The sequence below is a fragment of the Camponotus floridanus genome, unplaced genomic scaffold (genome assembly GCF_003227725.1).
Source record: "Camponotus floridanus strain SB8 unplaced genomic scaffold, Cflo_v7.5 scaffold54, whole genome shotgun sequence".
Lineage (NCBI taxonomy): Eukaryota > Metazoa > Arthropoda > Insecta > Hymenoptera > Formicidae > Camponotus > Camponotus floridanus.
The window spans coordinates 151,570-169,602 of NW_020229703.1; the positions used below are offsets into that span (position 1 = coordinate 151,570).

At 31.3% G+C, this 18,033-nt stretch overlaps 1 protein-coding gene across 4 annotated transcripts in view; it reads right to left on the reverse strand.

Moving 5' to 3' along the window:
• The window catches only part of LOC105254732 (spectrin beta chain, non-erythrocytic 5), a 61,593-nt gene that overhangs the window by 37,838 nt on the left and 5,722 nt on the right, over positions 1 to 18,033 (reverse strand). For 3 of the 4 annotated variants that reach the window (XM_025412652.1, XM_025412650.1, XM_025412651.1), the window contains one exon: positions 10 to 260. In XM_025412652.1, coding sequence (XP_025268437.1) covers positions 10 to 129 — 120 coding nt within the window. In that variant the 5' untranslated portion in view covers positions 130 to 260. Of the gene's footprint in view, positions 1 to 9; positions 261 to 5,147; positions 5,334 to 18,033 lie in introns of those variants that run through there. The other variant, XM_025412649.1, reaches the window with a different exon arrangement.

Consider the following 18,033-nt stretch of genomic DNA (forward strand, 5'->3'; position numbering starts at 1 on the left):
ATCTTTTACTTTTAACAAAAACGAGTTGATCCATTTTGTGAACGTCTTCTTCTGAATATGAAGACGTTCTTCCTGCAGGGCCTTGATACGGCCCTGCTCGAACTTGAGAACGTCCTCCCTCTGAGTCATTCTCTTCTGTATTTGCGCACCGCCCCTGTATCTGTCGACTCTAGATGGCGGATATGCCGAGGCGTATTCGAAACTACGGGTCCTTTCTTGGGGTGCGACGCTGGGTCCGGCGCCGGGCACATACTGCGCCCCTAGAATAAAAAAAAAAACATCCGCTTTTTAAAACTAGTTCTGTTAGCGTTCTGGTTAACATAATGTAAACATAAAACACACAAGGCGGAAACACAACTATAAATGTTCCCCTTAACGCGATATTTCCTTTCTGGCAAGCACGTGCTTGAAGACCTTTTTTTTTCGTAAACAGCAGTTCTCGTGTCCTGCGTCACGCAGATATAAATAGATGTTGAAGTTAATTGGCGACGAGTAACGAAATCAAAATGTAAAGGATTTTCAGAGTAGCCACTTTTCAAGGAATTGAGTAAAAGTTTTTGCTAGTATACCAAACGGTAGGAATTAATTATTTTAAAAACTAAAAAATAAATTTTAATCAAAATATTAGATAGAAATTTAATATTAAATAGAAATTTGTAAAGTAGTATTATTAAAGTAATATTATTTTTTTTAATTGAACAAATTTTTAAAAAGATATAGATTATAGACTTTTACAATTCGTAATACTTCGTAAACTTTTTATCATGAGGAAACGCCGTGCATAGATGCAAATCAAGAATTAAAAGATAATCATTAAATCGATGAATTTAGAATAGCGACGTATATTTTTAATTGCAAATATTTATAATGTTGTATTGCATTTTGAAAAAGGCCACGAATTTTATCGATTCTCTACGAGTGACCTTTAGCAAGGAAAATGATATATCAATAATCGACTTCACATTCCGATTCGAATAAGCAGGTGTTTATTATATCTTTTGGATGTTAATTTACTGACAGCACAGTTTATAATTAAAATCGAGAGATAAAGATTCGATAGCTCGTAATAAGTTATGACCTTTTATTGTCTTGAAATATAATGTTCTAACGTTTATCCACTGCAATATTACAGTGTCGATTCATCATGACGCGTTGAATAGCTACATCGATAAGTAACTATCGAACTATCTTCTTATCTTGTTCCATAGAATTTGACCTCGTCAAATTAAAAACATATATCGTATGCGATCATTTCTATGATTTATAAAATACAAAAATATCAAAAAATATTAATGTACAAAAAAAAAATAAAAAATGTAGTAAATGATTGAAAACATATTTTCATTTACGATTAAGCTTATTCTGAGCTTTTTTGAAATACATTCCGTACTTTAAATAATTAAAGAGGTGAAAGCAAAAAAGAGAAGTATCTGTTGTATTTTTTTTGGCATCTCTACGCGATAACGTAATGAATATCTCTCGTAAAGAGACTGATTGCTTTAAAGTGGAGAAGTGGATAAGAATTGTGCAGCGTTAAAGATGAAAGCACACACGTCGGCTTTTCTCGCGCGAGAGAATGAAAAACGGGGCATCTCTTTCTCGGAAGGATTAACGAGCTATGATAACTTTTATGAGTAGCAGTATTTACGCAGCAGGCAGATAAGCGAAGAATCGAAACTCGTACGCGCTAAAGTCAATATTCAAGATACGCGAAGCCGCGTGTAAAAATATTCGCGACAATTTTAATTCAAATTTACGGGATTAATTTAATTGAAAACGCGCAGAAACGCAAATATCGCGAAGAAATTATAATTTCTCGAAAGATAAGGCGATAAATTTAAGCGAAGATCGCATCATTTCTTATATATATTTCAACTTACATATCAACTTCTTTTTGATAAGACTCATAAAAATCAAAATATTATTTCTGAACAAAAAAATACATGGTATGATATATCTGTACTAATAAAAATAAATGAGTAAATTTGACGTTTCGAGAAAATTAACGGCTACTTTTGACGACCAATTTAAAGTCAAATCAATTAGAGATTCTTAAGAATATTAACAATTATTTTGTTTCAAAATTTATCGATGAGATAAATTTTATTTTCAAATTTTATTTATACTCAAATATAAATAAAATTATAATTAGAATTACAATTATAATTTTATTTATATTCAAAATTTATTTTCAATGATAGAAAATGATACAAGATACTTCTTTTGTATAATTAGTTTTCGTCACATATAACGAGACTCTTTGCAAAAAACAGGGGTTTTGCACAAAGATGAAAGAATAATGAGAGAGAAAGGACGAATCTATTTAATTTTCCTCAAAGTTATGCGAGAATGCTAATGCGAAACTCGCATTTCATACGCGACAGTTTGATAATAGGTGCAAGCGCATAAACGACGTTGAAGACATGTTTCTTGCCGAGCACTCGTGACTCGGCGGGATTATTGTCCTCGCTTATTGTCACTTTGGCTACGTAGATGCTGTCGTAAATTTTTCTCCCGATCTTTAAAAGGACGCGTTAGCGGGAACGTGAGCGCGAGCGTTAATTGGCCCAGTGTGGGGAGCGCAAAAGAAAGGGATGCATACGTCGGAAAAAGCACGCGCAACTTTGAAGTGTCAATTATGGCAGCTGCGACTGCACGTGCAGGATGATAGTTAATGTGCACTTGCACGTGCGTGACGCTCTTGTAGTTCCGTGTCCACGCGATTTAACGCTAGACCGTCAAACGTTGTTTGAAGTTGTCGGTCTGTCGGATGGATTTTTTTTTATTCATGTCCTTGTATTTTTTATTTTCACTTTTACTTGTTCTATTATAAGAAGAGAAGAAGAGGCAGAGAGAGAAATAGCGTGGACTTTTAATTAACTCCAGCTGAGTGCTAAAGCAGCGTAGAAGTTCAGGAATGAGAGTTGAAGGTTAAAAATTTAAGACGAGGATAAATCTATATTTGAAGATTTTATACACATACAAATTTGACTCAAAACAGGAAACTATGCAAATAGCAACAAGATTTATTCAATATTCTGTGGAGACTTCATTTAATGTTATTTGTATAAGGATTATTTTGTCAATATTATGTAACTAATTTTGAAATTCTTTCTTGAAGTTTCTCGATTAATGAATAATATATCAATATTTTTAATATTAATAATCAATTAATTGACGAGCACTTTAAGAATTGCGTCCTTGCATCCTAAATTGATGTCAATCGTTAGAAACAGGTATTAGAAAGTTCGCTAATAGAAAACGTGTCGTCTCTTATTTCTTTCTCTTGTCGCAAAAAAAAAGGATCAAGGACGTATCTTAGTGTATACACATTAAAGGACACGCTTTCACGAATCGACGAAATTCGTTTACATGCGCGACAATTTTAAATGTCACATCGTCTGGTTTGTGATGTCACGCTCAGAATCGCGCATGCGTTCGCCACCGTCTGGAACGCTCATTTCGAAAGTGGATTAAATGCGACATTTTCACGAGACGAGTCATGTTTTGAATAGCGCTTTCACATATCGATATATTAACCAGAACGTGACATATATCGGTTATCAAAATGAAAATTGAAAGTTTGGAGATTCACGACTGTAGCTGTTTGGATGGGAAAGTAGCTCTTCTAATGTCAAAATATAATTTTCTATAAAATATTATGACATTAGACATCTATCATTAAAAGATCGACGCATCGAGGAACTTGTGATATCAGATTTTCAAAATTTTCTGGTACAGAGGATCTTTAATAACAAGAATATTGATAGGTGTCAAAGATCTCTGATCGAAGAGTTGGAGTAACGGTATTTGAATCTATATCTATGCTACTAAGAATCTATAACATTAATGATTCATGGTATCACGTATCATGGCAACCGATAACTAAGGATCCATCAGCGATTTATGGTATCGTAAATCAATGGTGTCAAAGATTTATCATATCAAAAGTCTATAATGAAGATAACGAATACCTATCAATATCGAAAATTCATTATGTATCAAGATCTATTAGAAATCAAAATTTTGAAAATTCATTATGTATCAAGATCTATTAGACATCAAAATTTTGATGACAAAAACTATCAGCTCCATCAAGATCAAAAATATAAAATGACAAGGATGCAACGAATTTATAAAATTAAAATTTTTGATACTAACGATTTATGATACGAGAATTTATGGATCCAGAGACAAAGAAAATATGAACGCAAGGATATTGATAACATTTAGGCAGATTCGATTAGAATATTGAGATAATTGGACGTGTACAAAATACTCCCACACGGCAGTCGCATTGTGTTATGTGACTATGACATGTACTTGGTGTGAATTCTTTAAGCGTGACGCTCACGACACATGCTCATCACTCGTGTTAAGTACATTTTGTACAGCTTATAATAAGGAGATACAATATGTATGTATATTAGTAGCGATATCTTAATCAAGGTGACATTGCTTAATCCCTCAAGGAAATTCATATCTGGTCAGTCGACATAAATCTTGATATTAATAAATATAATTTTTCAATTTTTTTAAATTTTTGTCCTAATTATGATGCTAATTATTTTTTAACAATTTGCAGAAAAAAATATTTTTAATTTTTCACGTAAATATATTTAGGAATATAATCATAATTTATAAATCTTTCAAACTTATTTCATATTATATATTCCTTTTGCTTTGCTATAATTATTATAAAATTCTAAATGCATATTATTCTTGATGTCATTAAGAAATTTTTTAAATTAGTTACGAGGCAACGCCGAAAAAAATTTATGATAAATATTGCATGAAACCTTGAGAGATATTTATATTTGAATTAATATAGTTTATTTCAATGCACTTGATTGGTATGTGTCGGATAATCCAGAATTTCTTTGATAGATTAATTAATGACAAATGGTGGATCAGGAATTCCATTTGGCTTGTCTTATCTGCAGAGATAAAATGGTGAAAACAGGTGCGGTTATTATGAAATTAAGTTCACACTGTGCGCATTAGATTGTGATTAGACACCATCTAGATTTAATTGTATATAATGACTAGAATCATTCCATTACATTAGCTAATTATGTAACAAAGAAATATATACGGTGAGAAAGAACTTGCGAAGTAATGAGCAATGATAATTTTCATACATTTACCAGAATAATAATAACGTTGATTATACGCCATAGAATCCACCAATGCTTTCACGCACGAAATTATCTGTTTATCTTGTCTTTTTAATCGGCAGTGCGATTTTCATCCTCGAATTTCTTCACAAATACATTAAACGCGAACGAATTCGCGAGATGAAACACGAATGAACGGTGACACCCAACTGATTCAGTTACCAGTCGAAGACCACTGACAGGACTGTTATCACATATCGCATGTGTATTATGTCGACCAGCTTATTTATGTAGCAGAAGCTAAATACACATACGTGTGTGGCAACACATAGGCGTAGAAGCTAGACTAGAATTCACGATGAGAAAATAAAGTAAATAGAAAAGCTAAAATAAATAAAATAAAATAAAATAAAATTGATAATAATTAAATTTAAAAATATAGAAAACTGTTGCAATATTCTTGATTAATTTTATATAAATATAAAATATTACATTTATTTATACCTACTGTAATACATTAATTTAAATACATAATGCAGTATTATGATTTCTAAGTTGTGTTATTATTTTTAAATTAAATTTTAAAATTAATCTAAATTTTTAAGTTAAATAATATTAGATATAACAATATTTGAATGTGAAATTTAGATATGAATTGCAACAGTATTTCAAAGAGATTAATATATTTGTATAAACCATATGAGGAAATAAAATATGATGAAATGGGCGAATCATGTTAATGCGAAGGATGCACAATTGTATAAGATTAGCATGGAATTGTAATCCGAGGTCTTCTAAAGAGTATACCGTTAAGAAGTCTTATGGAATGTTTTTAAATAACACGTATGTGATAAGCATGACTTCTCAAATTTGATGCCAGCTGATCCGAGCGAAATAATGCGAGGCTAAAGATATCTAGTCTTCATCTTGTTATATTTTTAGAAATTATAATTTTCTGAATAATAATCTTTTATTTGTTTTGATCTCTCAGCTTGTCAAAGTTTTTTTTTATTTTTTTTTATTATCGATTATTTAAATTTGTACTGAAATTTTTTTACATATTGTATTTTTTAATATTGTTTATATTTACTATCATTTCATGTTTTTAATGAAATGTTTTGGAGCACATTCTATATAGATAAATATTTTAATTGAAGTTTAAAAGATAAACTCGCATATCTGTTAAGTAAACTTTCCTAAATACTTAAGATCAGTAAATCTTTTCAAGAAATTTTCCTAATATTTGTGTGATATTTTATATATTTTTTGTCAAGAAAAGAATAATAATAAATTCTCAAAGAAAGATAGAGAATAAATCCAATTTCATGTTTTTGCGGGTATAAAAAATCGTATTTACACAAACCATGAATTTTGCTAAAAACTTGAATTTAAATTCCCTAATTGATGATATCAAATAAAAATTATCTAAGAAAAATCTGCAATGCCAATATAATCGATAGTATGTTAATTAAAGAGCGGCCCTTTAATCGTGGGGCCGTCAATGTGGCAGGAAGAGCGAAATCGCACCGGAAATACGGCGATTGTGCTAAAATGGGTTCGGTTTTTTGACCAGGAGCCATCTTCACATATAAACAAGATACTGTTAATTCAAAGCTGCGCCAATGAAGCGAGCCAATAAAAATTGATCTTATCGAAAATGCAAAGATCGATTTAATACTTATACCACATTAGATTAGATTAAGAAATTGATGTTTGTATGACAAAGAAAAGTTAAAATAATGATGATACACAACTAAAACCACATGTAAAAATATGTATTACATATTATATATAAACTCTAAATAAATTAAAAGATTAAAAAAAAATTATGCTTTATAGTTTCGCGTGATTTTTGTGTCAATAATTTATTAAAAATTTATTAAAATAATTTATTAAAATTATAATTGATAAAATATATTTTTCCAACTTTCGAAAATAATTAATCTAATATTTAACTGTAAAGAAAATTTGCAAAGAGATTAAAAAAAATTTTTATTTAATGTCAAATTATTACTTTTGAACGGATTGAAACGCTCTAGAAATCGAACGCATTTGCGATGAAGATGATATCGATACTATTCGAAAGGGCATTGTTGTTGCCGGCAGGAAGCGCAGAATTGCACCGGAAATACGGTGAACGCACCGAAAGAGCCAAGAGAGGAACTGTGTGTGCAAGACTAGCGAACCAGGTGAAATCGGAGCCGTATTATTATCGGCACTCATTCTGGAAAGTGCCGGTCCGTTCTGTTGACACTGATAGCCGAGGTAAATATTAATTTCTTCCCATATCAACGTACACATGTATGTAACCTGTAACCGAGTATCCAAAGCAGAAGCGAGTTTCGTGACAAACGTACCGTATACAATTTATAGCGACAGTACTCTTTTTCTTACCTCGAGAGGACGAAGAAAATTAATCACGAGAACATGATTTAAAGTACAACGATGCAATTAGGTAATTGCATTCAGAATTTTCATGAAAGAGAAACACGTTTTTTGATTAAAGACTCGTTTTAAAGCACATGATAAAGAACACGAATTAGTATACATAATAAAGAACATGAATTAAAGATGCATGAGAGATAATTAATGATTATCTATCATACTATATGTCTAATAATATGTATATATGTATAATGCTGGAATAACTTTTTAAAAAGTGATTATAGCAGCACATTTATTTGCGAATAGAAAAAATTAAAATATTTTAATTTTAGGGATTGTATATATCGAACAAATGAAATAAAATGTCAATTATCAGCGGAACTGCCAAAGTAATCATTTGGCATTTAGTAATCATTTATTGTTGTCTCGACTATCTTCTCTATTGACGCTGATAACCCATCCTATATCTGATTCATATTCATATCAACGTGTACATATAAGGAAATAAACGCAATAACTTTGAAGTTTAAACGATAATGACGACATGTCTATTTTTAAGCCACTACATTATAGGAATAAATACCGATTTTTTGAGCATTTATTGTAATGCTACAACTATTAAATGCTCTGGTCCAGTTTTGTATAAAAGATTAAAGTATTAAATACACATGTATAAATAATAGTTATAAAATTGCATTAGAATTAGAATTGCGCTCGATTCTTTAATATTTATATCTATCATTATTAAAAAATAATTTTTATCTTACTTCTCATTTTTATTTCTCTTTGTATTTGAGGTAAATCAATTATGCAGTGAATAATACATATTTTCCGTATTACGTATTGCTCTTCTTTTATAAATGACGAAACTTGTTGAATCATTTCTGCTTTGCACTTGTATATAATATCTCAGGAATGAGATACACAAGTGCAAAAAAATTGAAATATTTTACTATTCTCGCAAAAACAGAGGAATTTTCCAGCGCATAACTATATGTATGTTGTTCTACGATGAAATAATCTCTTGTTGAACATTCCACAATGATTATAGAATTGTATCTTATTGAGCATATATGTGTTATAATATGCTTTGTAAAATATCGCGCAGTCTCTCTCATGGATTTACATATTTATATTATGTACAAAGCTATTCAGCTTTCTATGGATTGATCTCTAGCTTATTCTTTGAAAAGTTTAAAGCAATGACAAGTAAGAAAAAGATGAAATTGTTAATAATTATCGTGCTAATCATTAGAAAAATTTCAATGTAATATATTTCATTAATGTTTTAAAAGTAATTTAATTTATGAGCCTCAAATTTTTTAATAAAGCCAATTTCAAAAAATCTGACTATTGCTAAAAATAGCTCATCGTAATCTGATACTCTTAGGCATAATCATAATTCATTTTGATGAATCATGATTCATTTTCTCAGTTGATATAAAATGAAACTGCGAATAATTATGTCGATTGTTCGCGAATAATTAAGCAAAAGCGTACTATGAATACTTATTAAAAATCAATGTCAATCCACAATCGCAGGATCTAGAGATTTACGTTGCTTTATTAATTTAATATTTAAAAAATTCTTATTAATTTAATATTAAAAAAATTCTTTTCAATCCTTGTAAAATATTATATATATAATTAATGATATTTCAAAATTATAATATTAGTGCTTTAGCGCTATCATTAAATTTCCCTTCAGATTGAGTATGCCAAGTTAAAAAAATGTATACTTATTTTATTATTCTATAGTGTTTTATATGTGGATTTAATGATCGTAGCGACCGAAGATAAATTTTCGAAGCAGACGCGAAGCCATATGCAAGCTCATGCCGACGCATAACGATCTTAGTGCAGCTCTTCTAAGAGTTCGAAAACGCTTCAAGTGACTCAGCCATTAGATCGCGGGACGCAGAAAAAAACGTTGCCGGGGCAGACTTGCATACTCATCCGAATTCGAATTGCGCAATAGAATCGCTGAACATCAGCGCGATCCATCGCTATTAAGACGTCACTATGGTGCACTCGAAATCTGTTTTTAATGGCAATTGTAATCGCCGTATCAATTGTGCATCTCCAGATGGTTTTACTTTTTCGCACGATTGAAAATCGAAATCCGCCGACATTTTATTCACGGTCTAAGTAAATTTGCTATGCGAGATCGTCCTGATAAGACGCGATAAAAGAGACTGCTGCTGTAGAAAAAAAGCTGTTCCACTTAGGTAGTGCCTAAAATATTCAATATACAAAGCTTTCGTTGATACTTTATGATTTCAAAATCTCGCAAAACTGCTCTTTATTTTATATAACACGCAGCTTTCTTACTCCACGTGTTATGATCTTCCGACGAATACGATATACGTATCTCTTTATTTTTACGAATGTAGAGCAGCTTGGTTCATACATTCTGCAATTATTCGCGGATTCAATTAGACGAAGATAAAGTTGAACTTTATCTTGAAACAAATATTACGTCAGAGTATGTAAATATCTCATTTCTGCGATGACATCACACGTAATATTGTCGGTACTTCGACCAGTTTCCGTTTTATGCCTCATGGCCATACGTTTTCGAGGCATAAGGATGTCTCGACTGTCTCGACATATTCTCATGTCCCTAAATATTTATCTTGCGTGCTTCGTCAACGAACGAAAGGTTGGAACAGTTAGTTATTCTATTACTGCGCGATCTTATTTCTGTTTAAACGCTGATGAATCATAAAATAAAAGACTTGGTATAACATTATATAACAGTATTATATATACAATAATAAAATACTAACAAAATATCAAATAAAAAAATGGTTAATTATGTATGCAAATAAAAATTTTATTAGGTTAAGAAATTAAAATTAAACGTTTGGTTATTTTCATACATCAAGACTATCATTGTGGTCTACTAGCTTTCTTTAATAATTAAGCATGCATTATATTGCATAATTTTGCATTCTTTACTACAATGGACTCCAATTAAATTTTTATTTGCACATAATAATGCAGATGAACGTTCGCGATAATATTTTAATTAATCGCGAAAGGATTTCATCAATACAAATTGACAAGCTTTTATTATCTACCGAATAGCGTGCATATAATTATCATGTATCGATATGATCGACCTTTTGAATAGTGATTTTTATTTCTCATTAAAGTCGTCTCTAATTACTGTTCAACATTAATTAAACTATAGGGATAACACCGCGCGAGGTCAAAACGATCTTCCACTTGTCAATCTGCCCGTTGGTGAAATTGACCCTAATAAGTCTACTTTATTCTGCCTAATTAAGAGACGGTTTGAATATCCGGTAAACAAGCACGCGCCGACGTTTCATTTGCCACAAACGTATCATTTGCGTGACGTTTCTTTTAAGCAGCGAGCAAAAAAGTGCACTTGAAATTACGTAACACTTTAAATTGAGAAATAAAATAAAATAGAAAATATAAGAAAAATTCAAGATATTTTTTTTTTATTATTTATAATTGCATTGCTTTTTTATGTTGTCTTATCAGATATGATCATTATACATGTAACTGAAAATTAATTAAAGGTAAACTGTTCATTTACCTTTTAGACTCCATCATTATTAATTCCAAGTTTAAATGTCTAAAGTAGATAATTCTAAATTGAATAAAAAATGTATAAAAAATCTGTCATACAATTTTATAAAATAATTGTATGACCCATTTACGAAAATGTTTGTGACTTATGAAACATCGGTTTGAAGCGCAATTTTTTGCTTTGCGGATTACACGATAACGCGACTTTTTATTCTTTTGCAAGAAGCACTCTCCTATTTTGCAATATCTTTGATCGCATATCATACGCGATAGAAATCCGCGACAATCCACTGAGTAATCGCCGCAATGTTTGCACAACGAATCGTTTATTGCCAGCTCCGTAATCTCTCGAAGTTCTTCGCGTACAGAGACGCCGCAGAGACAAAGTAGCCGCTGTGGTTTGATGCAGGAAATACTTATTACAGTAATTGGTAAAAACGAGAAGAGATATATATAGTGGTTTTTACCAAGACTCGATCTCGATCTTACTTTGTTCTTTAAATGTAATATCAAGGCGTTAAATGCATAAACAAATTAAAACTATCCGTTTTTTAAATCAACAATTTCGGAAATGCATTAATCAATAAAACTTATTTTCTTTTATATTATTATTCGAAAAATTTGATATTTAAATTTTATATTTAAATATAAATTGATTTGAATGTGAATCATGTTGTGTCAACTATCATTATATGTCGTCTTTAATAAATGTGTTTCCAAGAAAAAATTGTTTTTAAAAATATCTTTTCTCGTTTTTAAAAATATCTTTTCTCGTTTTTAATTACATATCTAAAAACGTTTATTTTATTTTAATAGTTTTTTTTACTCTACGCGGAATATATAATTATCCAGAACTATCATCAAGGCATCGGTTTATTGCGACGAGACTTTGCAGTAAAATTTATGCGTTTAACGCGTAGATGCGGCGAACAGCGATTTCCTCTCTCGCGCGAACATCAATCGGCAAACTGGTCGGCATTGCGTTAATAGCTTGTTAATTTCACGATGTGCGTCGGTAATGTAATCGCTTAATACAAACAAATCCGACACGCAAATTACACGCAGAACAAGTTCTGAATGGCACGACACGAATCGTGTATCTTAGCGACGACGTTTCCTGCAAGGAAATCCGCAAAAGTTGCCGCACGTTGAATAACATGAAAGATGAAGGACGGCCATATAAAGAGGAAATATATAATCTCTCTTATGTTTTATGGCTGTCGGCTTTAGGTTGAATTGATGACCAGGGTAATGAGATCTAATATTGCAAATGAGAGCTTTACTCGCGGATAAACTTGGTGAAAAATTCATTGCGTAATAAATTAACGTAGCATCTCCGGCATTATATATTATAATTAATATACAGGATGTTTCTTAATAAGTGCGAAAAATTTTAGATGATTCTCTTTGTCAAAAATTAAGGAAGGTTTTTCATATAAACATTAAAAAGTTCTAATAAAAAATTGAATAGAGATTGCTAGTTTCATCCCGTTATAACAAAACAGGAAGCTGAAAAAAATATTAATAAATAACCTTTTTACTAGTAGAAAATATCCATCTAATTTCATTTCTTTAACTTGTTCTAAATTTGAGAAAAAAATAAAAATCTAATTTTTACCTCCATTTTTGGAGGAGTGTAACTCCACAGGGAGGAGTATATGTTTATATGAAAGATCCCCCTTAATTTTCGACAGAGAATCATCTTCTAAAATTTTTCGCACTTATTAAGAAACACCCTGTATATTATATCCAACAGAATATCACGATTTATCATGAATTACGATTTCGCAAAAATAGTACTTGTTACGGAGCTGATTCCGTAAAAGCACTACGCCTTTCCCGTTCTTGTTTAATTGGCGAGTGTTGCAACATTGCTTGAAGTAACGATCAATTAGAAATGCTAAAAGTTGCAATGCTGTACGGGACTTGCAAGCCATCGAAACAACATCCTTTTTCCTTTTTTATTACTTTCAAACGAGCGTAGCGGCGCGTTTCATAAATGCACAATACAAAATTAAAGAGACATAACGTTATTTGGCTTAAACTTACGACGGCGATTAAGTGTAATTACTTGCGGCGAACAACTTCTCTCTAGACTTATTACAGCGTGTGAATGAATCATTGCAACGTTTCCTGCAAGTATTAAGAATCGTAACTTTCACGAAACATATTGCGGAACTTAAGATTCTCTGTGTTTAACCTGGTCAATTATTTTTCCCCGGTTAACGAGCTGAATAAGCGCGGAATTAATTAACGTAATTTTTTTCTTTTTTTTTTTCTGTCAACGATCATATGCGATTCGACATGCAATCCGCATCAATTGCATAATTTATTATACGCTATGCTTCGATTGTGCACTATAGTTTTCGTCGAAAACTTCTCATCAAAGTAATATCAAAAATTATACCGCATAATCGTTTCAGTTGGAAGAATGAGAAAATATGTTGCGATGAGAAAATGGAACGCGGAAATTACTGCTATTCGATACGAGGCTCTCCTCTCTCTTTCTCCTTTTTTCCCTCTCTTTTTAAACTTTACGTTTTAATTTGCTCTAAACATGTCCGAATAATTGTTTGGCGAGCAGAGAACAATTAAAAATAAAAATGGTTGACCGATATATTATTACGCGATATACAGTTTAGCTAACGAAGTTGACTGGCCGACTTGAATGGAAGATGCTATTTCACGAAAAAAAAAAATTTTTTTATTGATAAAAAGAAAGAGGCTTTGGCAACGTCATTCAACCTGCATTTCGCGAAAATGCGGTGCAAAACAATGCAGCGGTATCTAGCCGCGGTATCTTAAACGCTTGCACATGAGAGACACGCATGCACGAGAACGCACGCCGTGTGGTACGAGATGTTCTTTGTGAGTTCGACTTAATAATTCTTATACTCCCACGTGCCACATTCGTCTTTAATTCTCTTTCTCTCATACGAATCCCGCGCTATCCCTAATGCCTGTTCGACAGAGCTATATTTACCGCACTATTGTCCGCTAGTGTCCGCCCTCTCTCCCCTTTCCCCGGGTGATATTAATGCTACATTATGTGAAATAAATGCCCATGTACGTGAAAACTATTGTAGAATAAATTTATATCATATTAAGATTATATTAAGATTAAAATATTTCCTTGACAATATTTTGATAATTATAAAAATATTATAAAAATATTTAATATAAAAATTATAAAAATATTTAATAAATATATAATTTAATGAAATTTAATGAATTTTGTAATTAATAATATTGGATATAAGAAACAAATTAGTTTTTTATATATTCGTATGAATTTTTATTTGGATAATATAATCTTTCTACATTTTTAATATTAATTTTGTATTTTAAAATTGCGCGATTACATTTGAAGAAAGAATCACAGCTGTGTTTCCGGGCGTGAAATTTTGCTCGGCGATATGAATACAATAGAATACAATAGGGAAATAACGCGAACGCGGAGCATAAACAGATAATTTAAAGTCCAATGAATAGAGAGCCATGCCGAACGGAAGTCGGCATATTGATAATTCGCTAAGAATTGATGCCAATTTAGCGTGTCGCGACACAGTAGCATTGCCATTTCTCGTTGAACTAATTACAGTTACAACTCAACTTCGAAGAAGCAGGCCATATACGAGTACATAAAATTAATGAAGCACTTTCTTAATAGAAATCTGACGAAGAGTACGTCATGTTTTCTCACAATGCACGAGTATCTTTGAATAGCTTCTAATTTAAAAGCATTCGTTAAGTTAATGATGCTTTGCTCCCATCTGAATCGAATATTAAAATAATTTCATTGACAGCTATCTAGGAATCTTTCTGCTCATATGTAAAATTAATACCTCGAAATAAATTTAAAATAAAATTTGAAACACATATATACATATGTGATTTATTTAGATTATTGTTAGAATAAATATACAAGTAAGGATGCTTAAGAGAAAAGTTCCTAAATAAGAGAAAAAATTAAATTTTTAATCGCTTCTACAAAATACAATTAATTGCATTATTGAAAATATTTGTATGTTATATTAATTCTAAAATATATAATTACTGATAATGACGACGATGATGATCAATCATGAATTGCTAGCAGTACATCATTCCTTCATATATATTTTTCACACAATGTTAGTCAACAATTAAGTTTAATTTATTATTCGAAAAATATTTATTTGAAAATATTTTATTTATCTCGTGTATTTAAGTACAATTCTCTCTAAGTATTTTACAATTTTCATTTTAAAAAGATACACAATTATACTTTTTCCTTATAATGATTAATTCTGATAAATATTATCAACATATAAAACAGAAAAAGAAAAATAATTAAGATCGATGTATTATTATATTGCGAATAGTTAGACTAGAGTGAAAGTGGCAAGCACACACATCTACTCCGAAGATCGTATCGTCGTGTAAAAACAATTCTGCCGGATGAAGATTCTGCACGTAACGCATATATACGTATATATGAATGCACGTACGTAACGTTTTTAAGTCAGAGGTTGGCAACCCACGGCTCCGTTACATACGGCTTTCTTAATTAATTGAGTAAGAGATACTTTGCGCATTTCGTTCCGATAACATATCCATCATAATTTCTTCAACGTCGCTTTGAAAATGTATAGGCATTCGTTACCGGTGACTTCGATTTATTACCGATTATTCACAATAGTTACGTGATTACCGAAATAACCAACGACTCGGTAAAATCGTCAATAAAATGATAGAATATAATTTTGCATCCCTTCACAATTAATAATAAAATATAATAATTAAATTAAATTAACAATAATAATAATAGAATCACAATGTTATGATCAAAATTTTAGATAAACTGTGCTTTACGATAAAATATCACAATGATGAAATTTTCATTAAGACATTAAGAAATCGCTATCGCACATATAGAGTCATCAACGAGGATTATTAAAATACCTTTCCGGTGCATCGTATGTGTTTGCCTACACGGCGTGTCTCGGAATCGATGATTACACGATTCACCGCTCACGGAAAAACATTCCGGCGATCCCGGTTCGCGGAATCCGAACGATTTACCGCTTTAAGTAATCGATGCGGATGTCTGCGCCGATTAAGTTTCCGCTCCGTCGACTTAATTCCCTCGGAAAATCTGCACTGAGCGGACGCCGCGATATGAATAAGGCTGCACGCGCCAATGCGCATTCCGCGACCGAACATCTCCCCGGCAGGGAGAAAGAATGAGAGATGTATCCGGACGGGGACCGTTAGCTTTACGTGCATGCGAACAATTCCGCGAGATGATACAGTTACGAGTGTACGCTTTTATGCCGCTCGCTGCCGCTATTGAAGACGCTTCCAATGATATCGAGATATTTCCGGATCATCAAAAATATTACGAAGGAAAAAGCATCGACGATAAATTATTAGAAATCGACACATGTATAAGTAATTTATGGACAGATGTATAAATAATTTATATGCAGATTGTATAAATCACTTTTATTTTTATTATGCTTTAATGACAGATATTCTTTGATCAAGGTGGAATTAATTTTTTTATGGACAACGAAAATTTTAAAGGAAGATTAATTGTGTAAATGGCCCCTCAATTTTCAAAATGATGTTTTTATTTATATATTAAGCTCATTAAGCTCACGAATTAAAATTCTATTAATATAAAATCTACTTTCCAATTTGACTGAAAAATGATTTCTTGAACTTCGCCAGCAGGCAAACTTTCAAGTGTTAATTATTTGATAACAGGTGTCTTAATAGCTTGGAGAAAAATTCGGCCGAATTAATGATAAAGAATTTGTCATTAAGGAACGTGAATATGATAAAAGTGAAACATTCTGTACAATATCTTTCATACGTGAAACTTTTATGGAATTGCAAGTATTATATTTTTGACACATATGTCGCGCACGCGTTTTGTACCCTTAATTTATGGCTGTCGCGATCGACAGCGACCGTTATCGTTAATTTATTGCATGCCGATAAATTGTCTGAATTATGCATTAGTGACAACGCGATTCAACCGATGGCATCTTTTGTTCACTATTTCATGGCGCGCAAAATACCGAGAAATTTGTCACCGTACATCGATTTGTCACAACCTGGCATCGTTAATTATGTCTAGACTGCGCGAATCAACCACCTGTTCTCGCCTATTCTCATCGGCTTACGAGGTGCCGCCGTTCGATTCCCACCCAGTGTTTGCATTGAATACGTTTTTCAGACGGCCCCATTTAGCGCTAAATATGCGACGAGAATGTGGGTTATTTCTTCCTTCTATAATCGTACTCTTTTTCTCTCACATTATTCATCGTCATAAATTTGTCTCCCTCTTCCTTTCGTTCTAATTTCTAAGGTCATCAGAAAACAGTGGACAACTTTTTTATCAATTATAATAAATCGAATAAAATAGGAGAAATATATTCAAAAACTTTTATATTTCAAGTATTTATGCATAAAAAAACGAGAATTTCAATACAATTGTATTAAAATTCTTAAATACTTTTTTAATTACTAAAAAGTCTTAAAAAAATTTATTAAAAATATGAAAGGATGGTTGATCATTAACTTCTTATGTTGTGTGCTCACATGAATGATTTCATATAATATAAATTATGCTAGCCAAATTAAAATATGCTTTTACCTTATAAAATGATTATATATGTAAAAATATGTTGCCATGCAGCAACGAGTTTTTGCCAAAGAAATGCATTCTATTAAATATATATTATTTTTAGACATTTACATGTTGAATATTTATGTCCCGATTGCATAAAAAAGCTGTCATTAAAAATAATATGAAAAATTTTATGAAAAATATTTTATTAAAAATAATATGAAAAATGCGTTGTAATATTTATAAATAAACAAATATATGTATACACATATATGTATATATATTGATTAATATATGTGGTAGAATATTATATCTATAAATTTTAGAATATATCTATATTGTATGGAA